The sequence below is a fragment of the Tupaia chinensis genome, unplaced genomic scaffold, assembly GCF_000334495.1.
Source record: "Tupaia chinensis unplaced genomic scaffold, TupChi_1.0 Scaffold000047_1, whole genome shotgun sequence".
In the NCBI taxonomy this organism is placed as follows: Eukaryota; Metazoa; Chordata; class Mammalia; order Scandentia; family Tupaiidae; genus Tupaia; species Tupaia belangeri.
Window position 1 is genome coordinate 1,138,188 of NW_006159505.1, and position 21,024 is coordinate 1,159,211.

General features: G+C 37.2%; 1 protein-coding gene and 1 pseudogene across 8 annotated transcripts in view; one reads left to right on the forward strand and one right to left on the reverse strand.

Annotated features, from left to right (window-relative positions):
* The window catches only part of NUP98 (nucleoporin 98 and 96 precursor), a 128,805-nt gene that overhangs the window by 65,579 nt on the left and 42,202 nt on the right, over nucleotides 1-21,024 (forward strand). For all 8 annotated transcript variants that reach the window (XM_014590408.2, XM_014590416.2, XM_014590414.2 and 5 more), the window contains 6 exons: nucleotides 4,146-4,262; nucleotides 6,056-6,354; nucleotides 11,607-11,720; nucleotides 11,922-12,060; nucleotides 18,788-18,965; nucleotides 20,697-20,861. In XM_014590408.2, the coding sequence (XP_014445894.1) occupies nucleotides 4,146-4,262; nucleotides 6,056-6,354; nucleotides 11,607-11,720; nucleotides 11,922-12,060; nucleotides 18,788-18,965; nucleotides 20,697-20,861 (1,012 nt within the window). The remainder of the gene's footprint in view (nucleotides 1-4,145; nucleotides 4,263-6,055; nucleotides 6,355-11,606; nucleotides 11,721-11,921; nucleotides 12,061-18,787; nucleotides 18,966-20,696; nucleotides 20,862-21,024) is intronic.
* LOC102499384 (phosphorylated adapter RNA export protein-like) lies at nucleotides 8,720-10,228 on the reverse strand (annotated as a pseudogene).

A 21,024-nucleotide genomic window follows, 5' to 3' on the forward strand; every position in this document is an offset into this window, starting at 1 on the left:
TGGTCAAATTAAAATAAATAAATAAAGTTAAATAAAATAATTCTTAAAAAAAAAGTATAGTCTATAGTTATTGGGTACAGAGCTCTTGAACTGGGCTAATTTGCTTATCATTTATATCTTTTATATACATACTGATTTTTTGGATATTTAGCTACTTATTTCCTTACTTACAAATATCACAGAAAAATATGAATATATCTACAGTTTTTCTAAATTTGTCCGTTTTAATGTTTAAGTCTACACAAGTGTTTTTAAAGTCGTATTTTATCTAGTTTTTTTTTTTTTTAATTTAAAATTTTCATTGTGTTAAACAGGCATAACATAAAATTTACCATTTTATCTATTTTAAAGTGTATTATTCACTGGCATTAATTGCATTTACACTCTTTTCAGAACTTTCATCACCCCAATCAGAAACTCTATACCCATTAAGCAATAATTCTGTTTCTCATACTCTATTAGTTTCTGCCTGTATGAATTGACTTATTCTAGATTCTTCATATAAAGAGAATTATATTTTTCATGCCTGGACTATTTCATTTTAGCATGTTGTCAGTGATTATCCACATTGTATCTTTCATCAGAACTTCATTCTTTTTCAAAAAATTTACTTATTTATGGGACCAGCAGATAGCGTAATGGCCATGTCACTGGACTTCCATGTAGTTGACCATGGTTGGAGTCCCGGACTCAGTGGCTTAAACTCATGCCGGGCATGTATACGTGCGTGCCCAAAATCCCGAAAGGAGAATGAAGGAGAAGAGATTATGGCATGGCCATCCCCCCAGGGGGTGATTTCTCGCTTTCTGTCTCTCTGTCTCTCACTGTCTGTCTGGTGAACGCACGTACCCTATGACAAAAACCTCTCCAAAAAAAATAATAATAAAATAATTTTTAAAATTAAAAAATAAATAAATACAAATTTACTTGTTTAATTTTATTAATTATTATTATTATTCAATTTGACTAGAGAGAGAGAGAGAAAGCAAGCTGCCAAGGCTGAGGCTTGATACATGGTTGGCCACATGGGAATCTATTGTCTTAACTACTATCCCACCTGCGACCCCAAGAATGTCATTCCTTTTTAAGGCTGAATCATATTCTCTTGTATGTGTATATTTATATGCCACACTTTGTTTCCATTCATCTGTTGATGGACACTTGGAGGTTTGAGAGAGGCAGAGAGACAGAAAGTCTTCCGGGTCAGAGGTGGTAATGGCAACACTCGGGCGCACATAGACACACACCCGGCATGAGTTCAAAGCAACTAGGTCCAGGACTCGAACTATAGTCAACTATGAGAGTCCAGCGACATAACTATTATACCATCTGCTGATCCTGGACACTTGAGGGTTTTTTAACTTTTAATAATTTTGAATAATTGTTCTGTGAACAATGGGATACAAGTATCTCAATCCCTGTTTTCAATATGTATCTAGGACTGGTATCAGTTTTATGTTAATTCAGTTTTTCTTTTTTTAAGAATTTTTTAAATTTAACTTTATTTATTTATTTTAATTTGACCAGAGAGGGACAGAATGGTGGAGGGGAGTGAGAAAACAAGCTGCCATATACAGAACTCGAACTACAGTTGACCATGTAGTGGTCCAGTGCCCCCTAACCACCACAACACCTGCTGGCTCCAATTGAATTTATTTTTTAAGAATTATTTATTCAATTTTATTTAGTCATTCATTTATTTTAATTTGATCAGAGAGAGGCAGAGAGAGGGAGGGGAGGGAAAATGGGACTGCAAGCCACCAGATCCAGGACTTGCATCACTCTTGAACACGTGGGCATGTTCAGCACCTTAACCACCACGTTACCTGCTAGTCCCCTCAAATTTTTTTTTTTTGGAGAGGTTTTTGCTATAGGGTGCGTGCGTGCGCTTGCCAGAAAGACAGAGGGATAGAAAGCGAGAAATCACCCTCTGGAAGGGGATGGCCATCCCGCAATCCCTTCTCTTCCATTCTTTTCTCAGGATCTTGGGCACACATGCACACATGCCCAGCGTGAGTTTAAGCCACCGGGTCGAGACTCAAACCTCAGTCGACTGCATGGGAGTCCAGCGACATCGCCATTAGGCTAACTGCTGCCCCCCCCCTTTTTTTTGAGAGAAAATTTTGTGGCCATAACTAGAGTTCAGGATTCATGATACTGACCTTCAGAGAAGATTTTTTATTTTTAAATAAAATAAGGCTTTAAAACTGAATTTATGATTGCTTTTCACTATTAGTTTTCTTTCAACGCGTAGCATGCTTTTTATGTCACAAGAGTGGCATTCTCTAGAGCTCCCTTCCTCCCTATTGATGAGTCCTGGACTCCAGTCTCTAGCTCCCTAATCCCTCAAGACTGTCAAGTGTGGCTTCAGTTTCCTAACCTTCTCTTTGATTCAGAAGTGTCCCCAGGAGAAAGTCTAACTCTAGGATAACCCGTGTAACAGTATTCTCCCATATTGCGGATTCAGTTTTTTTCTTTGAAATGTCTTATTGACTTGATATCTGTAAGCTGCTGAAGCTTTTGTAGTTGTCTTTCCCAGGAGGAAGTCTTTACTACTTCATCCACTGTTAATGCAAGGGCAAGTCTCAGTTTAGTTTACTTAAAAATGACGATTTCTTGTTGTCAAGTGCTATTTCATTATCTTATGTGATATTTAAATATATCATTATATTAAGGAATATATAATTACCATATTTAAGTTTGGAATAAATACTATATTTGATAGCACATAACTTAGCATGTTATTTATTGAGACTAGAAATATACAAATATGTGAGGCCAGCCAACTGGCTATCATTTAGAGCATACATGAACTCTTTTAAATTCATATAGTTGGTTTTTAAGTGGAGCTTGATTAAGATCTCTTCTACAGATGTTTGTACACTATAAGGGGTTCTTGCCATAAATAGACCTGCTATATAGAAACTTGAACTTCTTAGGTGAGCATTTCCATATTAGATATCATAGTTTTTTACTCCATTATTTTGTCATACATTTTTCAGAAATGTTTTTTGTTCAATAAATCCCTATGTACTAGTTTTATTTAAGACATGATAAGTTTTGTGGAAGAAACATTAATATGAAATAATAATGACTGCCAAATAAGGAGAGAGAATAAAATATTTAAAGAGAGAAAAAGCTTTATAGAAATAATTGAAATATACACATAGTGTAATAAGTTAAATAAGTGTGTGACATTTTTAAGTGGTTGAGAGGAGGAGTTTGTTTTTTTTTTGAAAGAGATTTTTGCTATAGGGTACGTGTGCTTACTGGCAAGAGAAATAGAGACAGAAAGTGAAAAATCACCCCCCATGGTAGGTGGTCATGCTGCAATGCCTTCTCCATTCTCCTCTCAGGATCTTGGGCACACATACAAACATACGTGCCTGGCGTGACTTTTAAGTTGCTGGGTCCAGGACTTAAAACTATGTTTGACTGCCTGGGAGCCCAGTGATGCAACCATTGTGCCATCTGCTGGTCCTGAGGAGGAGAATATTTTTCTTGGATATTTCCAACTTTGATTTGAATATGCTTATTTGCTTTATTCTTCCAAATACCAGCGTGTAATACAAGGGGTCTTCAGAAAAGTCACGGGGGCTAGTCACATGATGTTGTGGTACCTGGTAGAGAAAGTTTAAATCTCATATGGCCAACTGTAGTTCCATTCCTGGCCCTGCTGACTTTAAAAACATGCTGGGCACATGCGCAGGTGGCCAGGATCCTGATGGGATGAATAATTAGAAGGAAAAGGATTGTGGCATTACTGGGCCCTGGTGTGTGTGTGTGTGTGGGGGGTTCTATCTCTTTTTCTCATGTGCGTGTGTATATGCTATGGCATTTTTAAAAAGTATGAAAAATGCATAGTATGAAAAACCTATGTATAGGTTTTAGGGGGGTCATTTTTATTTATTTATTTTTTGTTGTTGTTTGTTTGTTTTTGTTACCATAGCTAAATTTTATGTACTTACATTTTCCATGGTCTTTCTGACTTGCCCTTGTATATTTGAGGCATTATGTTGTGCTTTGACATTTTCAGGATGAGTTTATAAACTTACACAGTAGTGCCCATTTAGATTCTGGCTTTAAGATAATGTCTGCGATATAACAGTTCTTTTTTTCTCTTTCTTTTTGGTTTCTCCTTATAGGAAGAGCATTAAGAAGTTGGTTTTGAAGAACCTTAACAATAGCAATCTCTTTTCTCCTGTTAATCGTGATTCAGAAGATCTAGCTTCGCCTTCTGAATATCCAGAAAATGGAGAGAGGTATGTTGAGTTCTCTTTTGAGTTCTTCTGGTAGAGAGCCTTATCCTCATTTCTGAGTGATTCTAACTGAGCTTAGAATTTTATGATAATAAAGTTTGGTGAATGTTTTACAGAGGTTTTATAGCTATGATCACCTAGAAAATTAATACAATTTTTTGAGTACTTTATATTTTAAAATAATGGAAGTTCTGATTCAGTTCTGTAGAATGTTTTGGGCATCTGTGTATGCTTTTGATTTGGACAGGGTTAGCAAGACTTTGATAACTCTTACCACCTTAAAATGAGGGACAGTTTTGTAATGATTATTAAAATAGTACGTAAGCATTGAACCAAAGAAAAAATTCACTATAGCATACACAAAGGGGGAAGTGAAAGTATTAGGTCATTGAGGAAGTCGTGATGCACTTCTGCTTAGAAAACAGAAAACGTCATGACCTTCCTGACAACCTAATAGTTTGTTGTATATTCTGCCACACACACACACACACACACACACACACACACACACACACATACACACATATATTATTTTATTAAATTTTCTATTAGAGAGAGAAAGAGAAAATGAGAACACCTCTCCCAGGGGAAACGGTCACACTACAATCTCTTCTTCATTCTCCCTTCTCCGTTCTCCTCTCTGGATTTTGGGAACACACATGCATGTGTACCCCATGTACTTCTCAAGCCACTGGGTCCAAGATTCGAACTGCACAGTCCGCCATGCAAAAGCCAGCCACCTTAACCACCATGCCGCCAGCTGTCTCTAGACACACATATATCGATATATATTGTAAAAATTATACTACAGATTACATGGTAAAGAATGATATTCTCTAACTTCTGCGTTTGTTTTTTATTAAAAATGCCTTCATAGCTTTATGAATACATCTGCCTTTTCTTTTTTAATGATTGTGTACTCATTATGTGAATATAAGGTAATTTAGCCATTTCTCTATTAGTTAATTTAGATTCCTTAGTATTGTTCCTCTGCTTAGAATAATGCCCTATTAAAAAAATACTTACATATACATCTTTGTGTTCCTGTTACTTTCTCATTAGAAAATAAAAAATCCTTTTAATTTTACCAGAAATCACGTATTCACTTGGAAGAGACAGAGAGTGAGGGAAGGAAAGTGAAAAAGCACCTCCTATGGAGAATGGTCACATTGCAATCCCTTCTTTTCCATCTCTCCTTTCTTTTGGCATTTTGAGCATGCTTATACATGCGGCTGGTGTTTCTCAATACCTTGCCAATTAGAATATTAAACATTTGTTCCGTTTGTTAGCTTGAGATTATCCACTACTCACTTGTCTATGCATATTATTAATAGAGCATATTATTAATAAAGCAAAACAAAAACATAGATCTTTAGATCCATTTGTTTATTAGTATAAAGCCATTAAAGACATGGAATGTAGAGTCAGGTTTCCTGTGTTTAAATCCCAACTCTGGAACAAACAGGTGGCACGAAGGTTAACCTGGATCCCACATGACTAGCTGTTCAGTTGAGTCCTAGACCCAGTGGCTTGAAAATCATACTGTTAAATGTGCATGCATGCCCAAAATCCTAAAAGGAGAGTAGAGAAGAAGGGATTGCAGTATGGCCATTCCCCTGGGGGATGACCAGCGCCACCTGCTCACTCCCACAATATACTATAAGTATTAAGTGAAATTTTAATGTACACAATTAACCAGAACAGTATCAGGCATTTAGTAAAGACTCAATAAGAATCTTATCATTGTTATTACTACAAGAGGAGTAAGATAATTTTTGTTTTTTTTTCTTTTTCAGATTCAGTTTCCTGAGCAAACCTGTAGATGAGAACCATCAGCAGGATGGAGATGATGACTCTCTTGTGTCACGTTTTTATACTAATCCTATTGCTAAACCCATTCCTCAAACTCCAGAGAGTGCTGGAAATAAGCACAACAGCAGCAATAGTGTGGATGATACCATTGTTGCATTAAACATGCGTGCTGCTTTGCGAAATGGACTGGAAGGAAGCAGTGAAGAAACTTCTTTCCATGATGACTCACTACAGGATGACCGAGAAGAAATGGAAAATAACACTTATCATATGCATCCAGCAGGTCAGATTCAGATTGACACATAGTTAATTTAATATTTTTTTCCTTTTAGGTTTTTGCCATAGGATGCATGTGTTTGCTAGAGACAGTGAGAGGGAAAGTGAGAGATCAACCCTCATAGGAAATGGCTACACCACAGTCCCTTCTCCATTCTCTTCCTGGGATTTTAGTCACTCATATCCACACTAGCTCATAGTGATTTTCAGTCTGTGGGCCTAGATCTTGAACTGTGGTCAGCCATGTGGGTCTAGCTCCTTAGCCACCACGCCACCTGCTGGCTCCATACTTAATCTCTTACTGTTCTTTGACTTGACTTGTTTGTCATAGATTTTCACAATAGCAGAAGTCTGTTATCTGAACTTTTCCATTTTTTATGTATATTTTATAGAAGTTACTATTTTAATACTTTTTCTTTGCTGTGGTTGAATCCTAATTCATATCCTTTTTGGGAACTTTAGGTATTTAATCTTGATGTATTTAATTATTTTAGTATAGTTTAAAGAGCTCAAATTCTATAGCCAAAGAAATTATCTTGATACTTCCCATAGCTTTATAAACTCAGGTAGATTGTTTATTAGCTTTTTAATTAAAATGAGTGATCATTATTTCCTATAGAATAAGATTATCAAGATTCGAGTTAGATTCAATGTATGGACCATAATACCTGACATGTATAGTCATTCAGTGGTAGCTGTTGCTGAGGTTATCATCATCTCAGTTCTGTGCTTTATTCCCTAAGTTTACATTACTTAGTTAATGAATTAGTTAACTAAGTAGTGTAAACTACAAGATTGAGATGTCTTGATATTTTACTTTTTTTCTATGTTGACATCTCATTGGGTTTTGGATAATGTTTTTACTATCTTTTTAAAAAATGTTTAATGTTTTATGGAGGTAAAATTTGTAATTAATGAAGCATATATTGTTCTCGGGTGTTCATTTCAATAAATTTTAGCACACATACATACTTGGATATCCAGTACTACCTCAATCAAAATAGGAAGGAACTTTTCACCCTGGAAATTTCCCTTGTATACTTATTCCTATAACTTAACTACTAATATGGTTTCTGCCACAGAGGTTACTTTTGCCTTTTTTTAACCTCTATTTATATGACTCATGCTACATAGGTCCTTTTGATTTTGTTTTTGGTTTTGGTTTTGTTTTTCTTTTCTTTTTTTTTTTTTTAAGTTTTTTGCCACAGAGCTTGTGTTCTTGCTGGAGAGAAACAGGGACAGAGAGAAGGAAAGTGAGAAATCAACTCCCAGAGGGGATGGCCATGCCACAGTCCGTTCTCCATTCTCCTCTTGGGGTTTTGGGCACACATGCATATGCCTCCAGTGTGATTTTTCAGGATTCCAGTTCCAGGGCTGAAACTGAAATCAGCCATGGGGGAGTCCAGCACCTTAACCACCACGCCACTTTTTGGTTCCTATATAGGCCCTTTTGACTCAGTAAAATTTTTATGAGATCTTAACCTTGATTCATGTATTAACAGTTAAGGATTTTATTGTTGCATAGTATTCCATTCTATAAATATGTCATATTCTCTTTCTCCAGATCCTCATGTTTATCGGTGCAAAGTAAAATGTCACAATCTAAGTAAAAATTGTTAATTATAATGTTATTTTAGAAAAGGTTATTCCTTGAAATCTCTAAAACATATTTAAAAGATGTCCAAATTGTGAAAATGATCAACCTCAGTGGCTCCCTCTGTATCCACCTTGGTGTTCCCATCTCCTTCCTGTGACTCATCAAGAGATGCATGGTCCTCATTTGTGTCATTTGCAAAAATTTTTCATGATGTATCATCCTTATAAAAATTTAGATTTGTTTTTATGAGAGATTTTTGCTATAAGGCATGTATACTCAACTGGAGAGACAGAGACAGAGAAAGCGAAAAATCACCCTACCCCACCCCCGAATGGGGATGGCCACACTGTTGTCCCTTCTCTATTCTCCTCTCGGGATTTTAGGCACACATGTACACATACCCGGTGTGAGTTTTAAGTCACTGAGTCTAGCACTCGAACCACAGTTGACTACATGGGAGTCCCATGATGTAACTATTACACCATCTGCTGGTCCCAAGACTTTTTTTTCTAGTTTTGCTATAGGATGGGTGTGCTTGGGAAGGGAGGAAGAGGGAGGAAGAGAGAGGAAGAGAAAAGAGAGATCACTTCCCCTCAGGAGGAATGTCCATGGTACATTTCTTACCTGTTCTCTTCTCAGGGCTTTGGGTATACGTGCACGTGGTGCCCAGCTTGATTTTCAAGCCACCCAGTCTGGGACTCAAAGCATGCATTGGCCATGTGGAATCCAGCTGCCTTAACCTCCTTACCATCTCCTGTCCCCAAAATTTAGACATTCAATAGCTTGTTTCACCTTTTTCCCCCCAACATTTGTGTTCTCTTCTAGCAGCATTTTTATTTTCGTGTAACTGGAAAGAAACTATTTCAGCCACTTTCTCTTTTGAATCCTCCTTTGTTATCTCATTATCAGCCTTTACAATTTATTTCTAGTCTGTTTCATAGTCTGTTGTTGACTAGTAGTTTCTGTTTGAGATCTTATTTCCCATTTTCCTCTCCCTTTGATCCCATTTTTTATTCATACATATATTCATCTAGCCCCTTGTCTAATTCCCTTGAATGCTTTTGAGATTCCCTTTTGAGTTTCTTAGCAGGCAGACAATTGTAGGTCTCAGATTACCTGCTTTTGTCAATAGTGCCCTCCAATCCCAAGATACCGGGGTCAGTGAACACTGCATCTTGATTCTCTTCCTGTAGGCACAACACCCCCAAATGTTGTTGACCTTCTTTTATCTAGGTACAGGTGGTTTGTAACTACTCTGGCCAGTTTGAAAAGGCTATAGTTGAGGAGAGGGGTTAAAAACGTTTCTGTGACTTGCGTTTCTAAGGAGAACTGTCATCTCAATCAGAAAAACTCTCTTCATGGGACCAGCAGATGGCATATTGGCTGTCACTGGACTCCCATGTAGTCGATTGTGGTTCAAGTCCCAGACCTGGTGGCTGAAAAACTTACACCAGGCATGTGTGCGTGCATGCCCAAGATCCCAAGAGGAGACCGGAGGAGAAGGAATCGTGGCGTGGTCATCCACCCTGCAGGGTGATTTCTTGCTTTCTGTCTGTCTCTCTCTGTCTTTCTGGCAAGCGCACATGCTCTATAGTAAAAACCTCTCCAGAAAAAAAAAAGAAAAACCCTCTTCACTCAAATCCATACTTTTCACAATCCAATAATGTGATACTGGTACACATGCTATTGTGGTACTCTGGAAGGGCCTCACAGCACTGTCCCCACTCAGTACTCTTGGCTCTTTCAGTAGCCGTCACTGATTGTGACTGTCATGATGGAATCCAAGTCAGAAAGCTGCCTATCCTCCATGTCATATATATATATATATATGGTCACTTAGTGCCATAAGGAAGTATTGAACAAATTTTCATCTTCACAGTAAGAGTATCAAGTGTCTGTATTTGTGTCTGTGCATTCCAAGTATGTAGATTTGTGTATTTGCACATGAATTTATTATCATTACATCTTCTTTTCAAATACCTGTCAGTACGTTTTTTATTGTTTATATTTTTGTCATTGACCTTGTTGCTGCCACACAAGGAGCTTTTTTCAGTCTTGCCAATAAAGGAGTGGACCTTAATGGGAGATAGAGTTCGACTTAATGTTAGCCTTAAATAATTTTCTCTGAGAGAGCAACTTAGCATGATAGGCATAAATGGGATAAGGAGTGATTAGATTAGAATAAGCATGCTAATAATCTCACCACTCTTTTATTTCTTTCAGCTTTTTTGGTTATGGGGTGTCTAGTCATCCACAGTTGGTTCAGATGTGTTGTAAAACCCATCTCCACTTTAGTCTTCTTTCTCTTTAGTCATCAGATATCACTTAGGTATCCTGAAAGTTACCAAGTTTTAGTAATACACATAGCAGGCGTTTAAGTTTCCTTTGGTATGTGATACTTTCTTGTGTAGGATTTTCATCTTGATTTTAGCTCTGTGTGTGTAGGGATGTAAATTTGAAAGGTACTAGAAGTTTATGAAAGACAGGTTTTAAAGAAAAAAAAAAGAAGAAAAGAAAATCGGGCTTAGGGTTTGGATTTTATTTTCTACTCTTACCACTTAATTACAGTGTGACACAAAGCAGGTTATTTCCACCCTGGGTTCTAGTTTATCTGCCTGTAAAACTATTTTTTTTAAAAGAATTATTTATTTATTTTTTATTTTAACTTGACCAGAGAGGGACAGAGTGAGAGAAAGAGAGAGATAGAAAGTGAAAAAGGAAGCTGTCAGGTCCAAAACTTGAACAACAGTTGGCCATGTGGGAGTCCAGCACCCTTAACCACCACACCAACTGCTGGCTCCAGCCTGTAAAACTTTTTAAAAGTGGATTAATGAAGCTTTTCCTAGAGTATATATTTTTTTAAAATTATTTATTCATTCATTTATTTCAATTTGACCAGAGAGAGAGAGAGAAAGGGAAAGTGAGAAAGCAAGGAGAAAGCAAGAAAACAAGCTACCATGTCTGAGACACAAACCACGATCGACCATGTGTGAATGTCCAGAGCCTTAACCACTATGCCACCTAATGGTCCCTTCCTAGAGTATATTCTACAGAGTGCTTTTCATAATTTGGGGTGTTAATGGATATCCTTTGAAAAAAGGGCTTTTTGGTAAATTAAGTCTAGGCAACACAAGATTAAGCAGAGACAAAAAGACTTAATATATATTACAAATTTTCAGAGTCTATAATAATGCTATAATGTATATGTTTCTGAAACTTGATACTGAAGCTTTTTTTTTTTTCTTTTAAGTGGTTTCTCCTAGGAATAATGTTTAGCAGAAAACTAGTTTAGAAAAGTCTTTCTTCCTGTATATAATAATTTAGTTACTGATTATTTTAGGTAATTTTTGGAAATACTTATTTTGTAGGATTTTTTTTTTTTTTTTGGTCTTACTTGCTTTAGGGCGTGTGCATTTGCTAGAGAGAATGGAAGGGGAGAGAAATCATCCTCCCTCCCAGTGGAGCATAGTGATGCTGCAGTCCCTTCTTGATATTTTCATCTTGTTGAGATTTGGGGGAAATAGGTACATACTCTCATTCTACATGTTTTTTAAGTTGTGCAGATTTGAACTCAAACTATGTAAACAGTATATTGAGAATTCTTCTACCGAAGTCTAATTACAGTTAATTAATACTTTCTGTTTTTTTTGTTTTGGCCATAGGCATTATTCTCACTAAGGTTGGTTACTATACTATCCCATCTATGGAAGAACTTGCTAAATTTACCAATGAAAAAGGAGAATGCATTGTCTCTGACTTCACCATTGGTCGTAAAGGTGAATATAATTGACATCATTCCCTATGTCCTCATTCTTACCCTATATAGGAAATAACCCCCATTAGGAATTTCTGGTTGATTTAAAATTTTGATCATTATTTAAAGCTGCTTGCTTCTCTGATTGTTTAATCACTGTAGGTGTAAAGTAGGTGTTTACTTTCGTACATGATAAATTGAAACTGTTTGTTCCTGTTTATAGGTTATGGTTCAATCTATTTTGAAGGAGATGTGAATTTGACAAATCTAAATTTGGATGATATTGTGCATATTCGAAGGAAAGAAGTGATCGTCTACTTAGATGATAGCAAGAAACCACCTGTGGGCGAAGGGCTAAATAGGTATGATTTTATTTGTATATAGAAAATAATCAGCTAAATCTCAGGGGTCTTTGTTTTCTGTAAACCTAAGTAGGTTCATATTATGTACATGCTTCTACTTGCTTTTCTGACTTATTGTAAAGTAGAATTATTTCTCTGATTTCATGTAAATGTTTAAATGATAGCAGACAAGTGGATATACTTTGGAAATACAACTAGAGCCACATGGGAAAGATCCTGGGTTCCCATCCCAAGACATCCCTAAGCATCCTGGGTGCTTATGCCTGTGATTCAGACCAGCCAAGACTTAGAGTAGACTCTCCCTTAGGCTGGCGCTCTCTCTCTCTCTCTCTCTCTCTCTCTCTATTTCATGGGAGAAATAAATAAACTTTTTAAAAAATCTACTTCAAATGGAAAATACTGAAGGGTTTTCCTTTAAGACAGGATAAGGAGGAGTCCCATTTTTACCACTTTTCTTAAACATAAAACTGTGAGTCTAAGAGTGGTTAGGAACAACAACAACAAAAAAATGAAAGGCATAATTTTGAAAGGATTAAGGCCAATTATCTATGTTCTCTAATGACATGATCTTATATGTAGAAAACGCTAAATATTCCACAAAACAACTGTTAGTTCTCATAAATAAATTTAGCAGTTAACAGGGTGTAAAATCCACATGAAAAAATCAGTTATGTTTTCATATACTAACAGTGAAAAATCTGAAAACAGTTCAATTTACAGTAGCATCCAAAAGAATATACATAGGGAACCAGCAGTTAGCGTAATGGCTGGGGCACTGGACTCCCACATAGTCGACCGCGGTTCGTGTCCCGAACCCAGTGGCTTAAAACTCACGCCGGGCGCATGTGCGTTCGTGCCCAAGATCCCGAGAGGAGAATGGAGGAAAAGGGATTGCGGCATGACCATCCCCTCTGGGGGGTGATTTCTCACTTTCTGTCTCTGTCTCTCTCTGTCTGGCGAACACACGCGCCCTATAGCGAAAACCTCTCAAAAAAAAAAAGAATATACATAGAAGTAAACATAATTAAAGAGAGTAAATAACTTATATACTGGAAAACTACAGAAGATTCCTATAAGAACTTAAAGAAGATACAGGTAAATGGAAAGCCCTCCCATGTTTATGAATTGGAAGACAATATTGTTAAACTCTTAATACTACCCACAGTGATTTACAAATTTAATTTTTATCAACATGCCAGTGACATTTTTGATAGAAATAGAAAAATCTATCATAAAACTTATATGGAATCTCAAGGAACCCTTAGTAGTAAAAAAAAAATATATATATCTTGAAAGAGAACAGTTTGGAAGTCTTAACACTTAATAATTTTAAAACTGAATATAAAACTACAATAATTAGAATTAGAAAAATCCATTCTAAAACTCCTATGGAATGTTAAGAAACCCCAAGAAGTTAAAAAAATCCTGAAAGAGAACAGTTTGTCTCAACACTTAACAATTTCAAAACATATTATAAGACTATAATAATCAGAATAGTGTGGTAATGACATAAAGATAAACATACACCAGCAGAATAGAATGAAGAGCTAAGAAATACTATTAAAAGTGTGGTCAAATGATTTCAACAAGAATATATACATCAGTAAATCAGGGAGAAGACGATCTTCTCAACAGATTGTTTTGGGAAAATTGAAAATACACATGTGGAGCCAATAAGTGGGCATGGTGGTTATGATGCTAGACTCCCACATAGCCAACTGTGGTTTGAGACCTGGACCTGGCAGCTTGTTTTCTATTTTTTCTCTCTCTCTGTCTGTCTGTCTCTCTTGTGAGTGCACGTGTCATAGCAAATTTAAAAAATAATAAATCCTTTTTTTTTTTTTAAGAGGTTTTGCCTTAGGGTACAAGCACTGTGGTAGAGAGACAGACAGACAGACACTGTAAGAATGAAAGTGAGAAATCATTCCCCAGTGGGGATGGCCACACCACAATCCCTTCTCTGTTCTCCTACTAGAATCTTGGGCATGCATGCTCATGCATCTGTCATTATTTTCAAGGCACCAGGTCCAGGACTTGAACCACAGTCAGCCATGTGAGAATCCAGCAACATTAACTGCTAACACCATTTGCTGGACCCAATTTAAATAATAATTTTTTTTTTCAAATTTAACTTTGTTTAAATTTGATCAGAGAGGGACAGAGTGAGCGAGAGGGAAAGTGAGAAAGCAAGTTGCTTTCGAGGTCTGAGATTAGAACCGTGGTCGGCCATGTGGGAGTCCATAGCCACCATGTCACCTGCCAGCCCTTTAATTCTTTGTAGATTCTACACTGCTATAGGATGTGTGCACCCACCAGACAGACATAGAGACAGAAAACGAGAAACCACTCATGGGGATGGCCACACCACAATCCCTTCTCTTTCATTCTCCTTTCAGAATTTTGGGCGCACACACATGTGCCCAGTGTGAATTTAAGCCACTGGGTCCAGTTCTCGAATTGCGGTCAACTACATAGGAGTCCAACGACAAAGCCATTATGCCAACTGCTGGTCCCTCAAGAATTATTTATTTAAATTCCATTTGTTATTATAATTATTAAATTGAACCAGATAGAGACAGAAAGGGAAAGTGAGAAATCAAACTGCCAGATCCGCAGTTTGAACCAAAGTTGGCCATATGGGAATCCAGCGCCTTTAACCACCATGCCACCTGCTGGCCCCAATTTTTTTTAAGGGATATATTTGCTGTAGTACACATGAGCTTGCCAAAGAGAAAAAAGCTAGAAATCACTCCCTATGGAGGACGGCCATACCACAGTCCCTTTTTCATTTTCCTCTCAAGAATCTGAGCACACACACACGCACCCTACATCAGTTTGAAGCTGCCAGGTAGGGGACTCAAACTGCGAGTGACTATATGGGAGTCCAGTGATGTAACCGTTACTCCATCTGCTGGTCCCCTAAATTAAATAATTCTTTAAAAAAGAAAATATGCATGCAAAAGAATGTAGTTGGAACCTTACCTTACATCTTATACAAAAATTAACTGAAAATGAATCAGATACTTAAAACTATGAAACTTTTGTAGAAGACATAGGGGGTGAGCTTCATGACCTTGGAATTGACAATGATTTGTTGACTGTAACACCAACACCAATAAGTGATTAAAGCAAAAATAGATGGGAGCATATCACATGCAAAGCCTCCATAAGGCAAAAGATACAGTTAGGAATGAAAAAGTAACCTAACGAAGCCCTAGCAGATAGCCTGGTGGTTAAGATACTGAACTCCCATATGGTGAGACCACCATTCAAGTCTCAGACCTGGTGAACCATGCCAGGCATGTGTGCGTGTGTGCCCAAAATCCTAAGAGGAGGGTGGGGGAGAAGGGATTGCGGAGTGAATATTGCCACTGGGAATGGTTTCTCATTTTCCCTCTTTGTATCTCTCCAGCGAGTACACACACCCTTTGGCAAAAACATTAAAAAACAAAAAAGAAGTAACTTAAAAGTATGGGAGAAAGTACTTAGAAATCACATATTTGATAAAGGACTAATATCCAGAATAAAGAATTTCTACAACTCTGGGCCAGGAGGTGGCTTTATGGTTAACGCACTGGACTCCCACATGACCAGCTATGGTTTGAGTCCCAGACCTGGCGGCTTGTGTGCTTGTGCATGCATTCTCTCTCTCTCTCTCTCTCTCTCTCTCTCTCTCTCGTGCGCACATGTGCCCTGCGGCAAATTAAAAATAATAAATATTTATTTTTAAAAGAATTTCTACAATTCAACAATAAAAACTAGTAAACAAATTTAAAAATGGGCAAGGGACTTGACTAGACATTTCTCCAAAGGTGACACAGAAATTGCTAGCAAGTATGCAAAGATGATTAATATATATATATATATGTCACTGATCTTTGGGAGGATGCAAGTGAAAGTCACAATAGATATCTCACCCATTAGGATGATTATTATCAAAGAAATAAATTAACAAAAGTGGGCAAGTATATGGGAAAATTGCAACCTTTTTGCACTGTTACTGGGAATGTAAAACGACCCATTAGGATGATTATTATCAAAGAAATAAATTAATAAATGTTGGCAAGTATATGGAAAAACTGCAGCCTTTTTGCGCTCTTAATGGGAATGTGAAATGATTTATTCACTATGGGAAACAGTCTCGTGGTTTGTCCTAAAATTAAAAATAGAAGTACTGTGTGATTCAGCAATTCTACTTCTGTTATCTATCCAAAAGAGTTAGAAGCATGATCTCCAAGAAATGTTTGCACACCCATGAGCTTAGTGATACTGTTTCTAATAGCCAAGGAGTGAAAGCAACCCAAGTGTTCAATCATAGGTAAATGGATAAACAAAATGTGATATATATACATATCATAGAGTTAGCCTTGGCCCAACTGTGATAGCTGCCCGTGTTTGATTTGTGAGCCCACATTAAAAAGCTGGGTACAGTGGTACATACCTGTAGTCCTAGCTACTTCAGAGTCAGAGGCAGAAGGATTGTGACATAGTAAGACCCTGTCTTCCTAAGAAAAAAAGCAGTTGAATTAAAGAATATTCTTAAACCTTAAAGGGGAAGGAAATCCTAACACTGTGCTGTTCACATGGATCAACCTTAAGGACAAACTGAGATAATGTAGTGACAAAAAGATGAATACTGTATGATTCTATTAGGTATCTGGATAAATCAAATCCATGGAAACAGGACTGAACACTGGTATAGTAGTAGAACATGATGCTCTATGAGACAGTCCCAATGAGAAGGCTCTTGGTTAAGGTGTAGAGGCCTCTCTCAATTTTCTGAACTCATGATCCACTTGTTCGTGATCCACACCTAGCCAAGGGGTTGGGGATGAACTGCAGCATCCACACCCTGTTGAGGGTGCTGTCTATCCCCCCACCCCCAGTATTCCCCTTTTTCATATTCCCTCTCTGACACCCTTCCCATGAAAGAAAGAAAGAAATTTGAATCTGCATGTGGTATGGTAATTAAGGAGGTTGTATCCCACATGGCCACTATGCTGTTTGAGTGTTGGACCTGCAGCTTCAAAAACATACCAGGCACACATGTGTGCCTAAAATCCTGAAAAGAGAGAGAAGTGGAGAAGAAGGGATTGCAGTATGACTATCCCCCATGGGGGTGCTTTCTCAGTTTCCTTCTCTGTCTTTGTCTTTCTCTGAGCACATGAGCCCTATGGCAAACTAAAAAGAAAACAACTAAGAATTAATAGAAACAAGTAGAGTGATGGTTGCTAGGGGCAGGAGGGAAGAGGAATTAGGAATTTTTCTTTCTTTCTTTTTTAAGAGAGTATTTTTTTTGCTATAGGGTGTGTGCGCTTGCCAGAGAGAGATAAAGCAAGAAGTTAGCCCTCAGGAGAGATGACCATGTTACAATCCCTTCTCCATTCTCTACTTGGGATTTTGGGCACATATGCACATGTGCCCAGTGTGAGTTTTAAGCCAACATGTCTAGGATTCAGATTGCAGTTGACTACTTGGGAGTCTAGCACTGTAACCATAATGCCATCTGCTGGTCCCAGGGAAGTTATCTAATAGGCAAGATGTTTTGAGTTTTGCAAGTTGCAAAAGTTCTAGAGGTTGGTTTTCAACTTAATATGACTGAAATGTACATGTAGAAATACAGAAGTAGTTAAGATGATAAAGTTCATGGTATTGTTTCTTCATCACAGTACATTAAATGTTAAGTTTAAAAAAATTAAATTGCACTATACTAGGTGCAAGGCCTACAAAATGAATAGGACACAGCACTTGGACTCTGATAGTGTTGCACTATTGCAGTTGTAGTCATCTTCACATGTGTTATTTAAGGGTCAGTACTGTGGTATTCCTGGCACATCATTATACAAGCATTTGGTATAGTAATAAACCTTAGCATCTATTATATAGAACTGCCATTGTTAGGTACAATAGTATTTTAAGGCCTACATTAAGATCTGGGTCTTGGAGGGACCAGCCAGTGGTGTGATGGTTAAGTCACTGGACTCCCATGTAGCCAGCTGTGGTTCGAGTCCCTGACCTGGTGGGCTTGCTTTCTCACTTACCTTCTCTCTCTCTGTTTCTCTCTGGTCATGTTAAAATAATGATGATGATGAATAAAATTAAAGAAAATAATTCTTAAAAAAAAAAAAAAAGATTTGGGTCTTGGGACTATAAAGTGGCATAGTGGTTAAAGCACTGGATTCCCATGTAGTCCCAGACCTGGCACCTTGAAACTCATGCCAGGTGTGAGTGTGTGCATATCCAAAATCCTGAGAGGAGAATGAAGCAGAAGGGATTGCAGCATGGCCATCCCCCCAGGGAGTATTGCACTGTTGCAACACTCAACACTGTCATTTTCATTCTCTCTCTGTCTCGTCAACGAGCTCGTGCACCTTATAGCAAAAATATTTCTAAACAAATAAAAAAAGAATTTGGGTCTTACCATAGGGCCATGATCTAAATAACTTTTGGTCAAGAATTCATAGCTTAAATGTTACTAAATTAGATAGTAACTGATACACCATATTAGTTTGAAATAAATGCACTGTAACCTTAGAACCACATACTGAGTTAGCTAATGTGGGGGTTACTCCTTACTTTTAAACTTAACCTACCTTGAGAGGCAAGACTCAAGTTTATGAAATAACTGACAAAGTGACATAGCTGCTTTTCTTTGCTATGTAGGTGCTCATTGACTTTCTTGTCTTAAATATGAGACATTTATATTTTTCTCTGTTATTCGTTACAGGAAGGCTGAAGTTACATTGGATGGAGTTTGGCCAACAGATAAGACATCTCGTTGTTTAATTAAGAGCCCAGATCGACTTGCTGATATCAACTATGAGGGGAGGTTGGAAGCAGTTTCAAGGAAACAGGGAGCTCAGTTCAAAGAGTACCGGCCTGAAACTGGTTCTTGGGTGTTTAAGGTATAGTAAATTAACTGCAGTCGAAGTCCCAAAATGTTGTGAAGAAATTGTCTGTTAAATTCTTTTTCTTTTATATATTATGAAACACATGTAGAGATAAGCATGATTTCTTCCCTATTACACACCCTAAAACTGAGCAAAGTTAGCTATTATAAACTTTATAGGGCATGATTTAAATCCTGTATTCCTTTCTACAAATATTTAGATACACTTCTAAGGCATGATTTCTCTGTGTGTCATCATAATAGATCTAAGTAAATTAATTCAGCAGGCAAAAACTCTTTGTTTTCTAGTAGATCAGCTTTTCCTATGTAATTGCTTTTTTTTTTTTTTTTTTTCTTTTTTTTTTCCTTTTTTTTATCCTTTTTTTTTTTTTTTTTATCATCATAATCTTCTTTATATTACATTGGATTACATATAACTTTACAGTGTATTACATTGTTTTTTCAAAAGGGAATGCCATGCATGTCAGTCAGTACAGAGACATTAATCTCCCCACTTCAACATTCCATATCTTTTCTGTTTTCCCCAATCATTATTTTTATTATTCTAATTATTTTTATAAAACAGTCAATTGCTATTTCTCGTTTTGCTTGTAAAAATACTTTGCCCATCATGAAATACTTCTCAGCCCAATCCAGTTGAGAATACTATACATGTCATCATCAACAGTTGATAACCCCTGTTTCTCACTAATGTCCTGTCTCTCTATTGTTCACTTGCTATCTTTCTCTATCCTCTTCTCTTCACTTACCCCATTCCACACTGTCCTATTCTCATTAAGTACCTTCACTGTTTTTATGTCCTCCGAATTTTTGCTCTCTATTATAGAGTGCGGATAGTCGGTATATATTGAGTGGATACATACAATATCTTTCTTTCATAGCCTGGCTTGCTTCACTCAGCAATAGATCCTCCATATCTGACCATTTTCTATCAAATGCCAGGGTCTTGTTATTTTTTATGGCTGAGTAGTATTCCATAGAGTATATATACCACACTTTTCCAATCCATTCATCAGTTTGTGGACATTTAGGTTGATTCCATGTCTTGGCAATTGTGAATAATGCTGCAATAAACATGGATGTGCAAGCACTTTTCTGACTGAGCGTTCTCCTGTCTTTTGGGTAAATACCCAGAAGTGGGATTGCTGGATCAAATGGTAGTTCTATTTGTAGATCTTTGAGGAACCTCCATATTGTTCTCCACAGTGGTTGAACTAGTTTACATTCCCACCAACAGTGTAGGAGGGTTCCCTTTTCACCACATCCCCGCCAACACTTATCACTTTTTATATTCTTAATCTTTGCCATTCTGACAGGGGTTAGGTGGTATCTCATTGTGGTTTTTATCTGCATTTCCCTTTGTAATTGCTTTTGATATCTTCCTCGCTGTGGTAGTTTGACCCAGTGGTTCTTTCCTCTTCTAGGCCATTTGGATTATTTATCTTACTAAAGACCCTTATGTAGTTAGAGAACAACTAGTTAACAGTTCTTTTGGAATATATGTAATTGCATTTAAAATGGCAATTTAATACAGATTATATCATCTTTAATTACATGAGCAACTATACTAATGTACCAAACATTTAGATCTTAGAAAAACAAGAAAGTATGATATCTCTTTTTTACTTCTTTTTGTTTTTATATTTAATAAAATGCTGTAAAATTTACAATGCAAGCTTTTGAATAGAACAGTATTAAAAATTATTTTGTTGGGTTCTTCCCCTAGGTATCCCACTTTTCTAAGTACGGTCTTCAGGATTCTGATGAAGAGGAGGAAGAACATCCGTCCAAAACTAGTACAAAGAAGCTGAAGACTGCCCCTTTGCCTCCTGCAGGCCAGGCTGCCCCTATTCAGATGGCTCTTAATGGCAAGCCTGCACCTCCTCCCCAGGTAGAGAAAGGACAGTGAATTTGAATGGAATCCATGATACAGAAGTTGAAAGCAAGTCATTCAGCTAGTGCAAAGCTGTTTTATTCCCCCTGGGACTTTGAAGAGTACAAACATGTTGGGAGTCACATTGAGACAAGTACAAGGGAGGGTGTGAGGTCGTGTA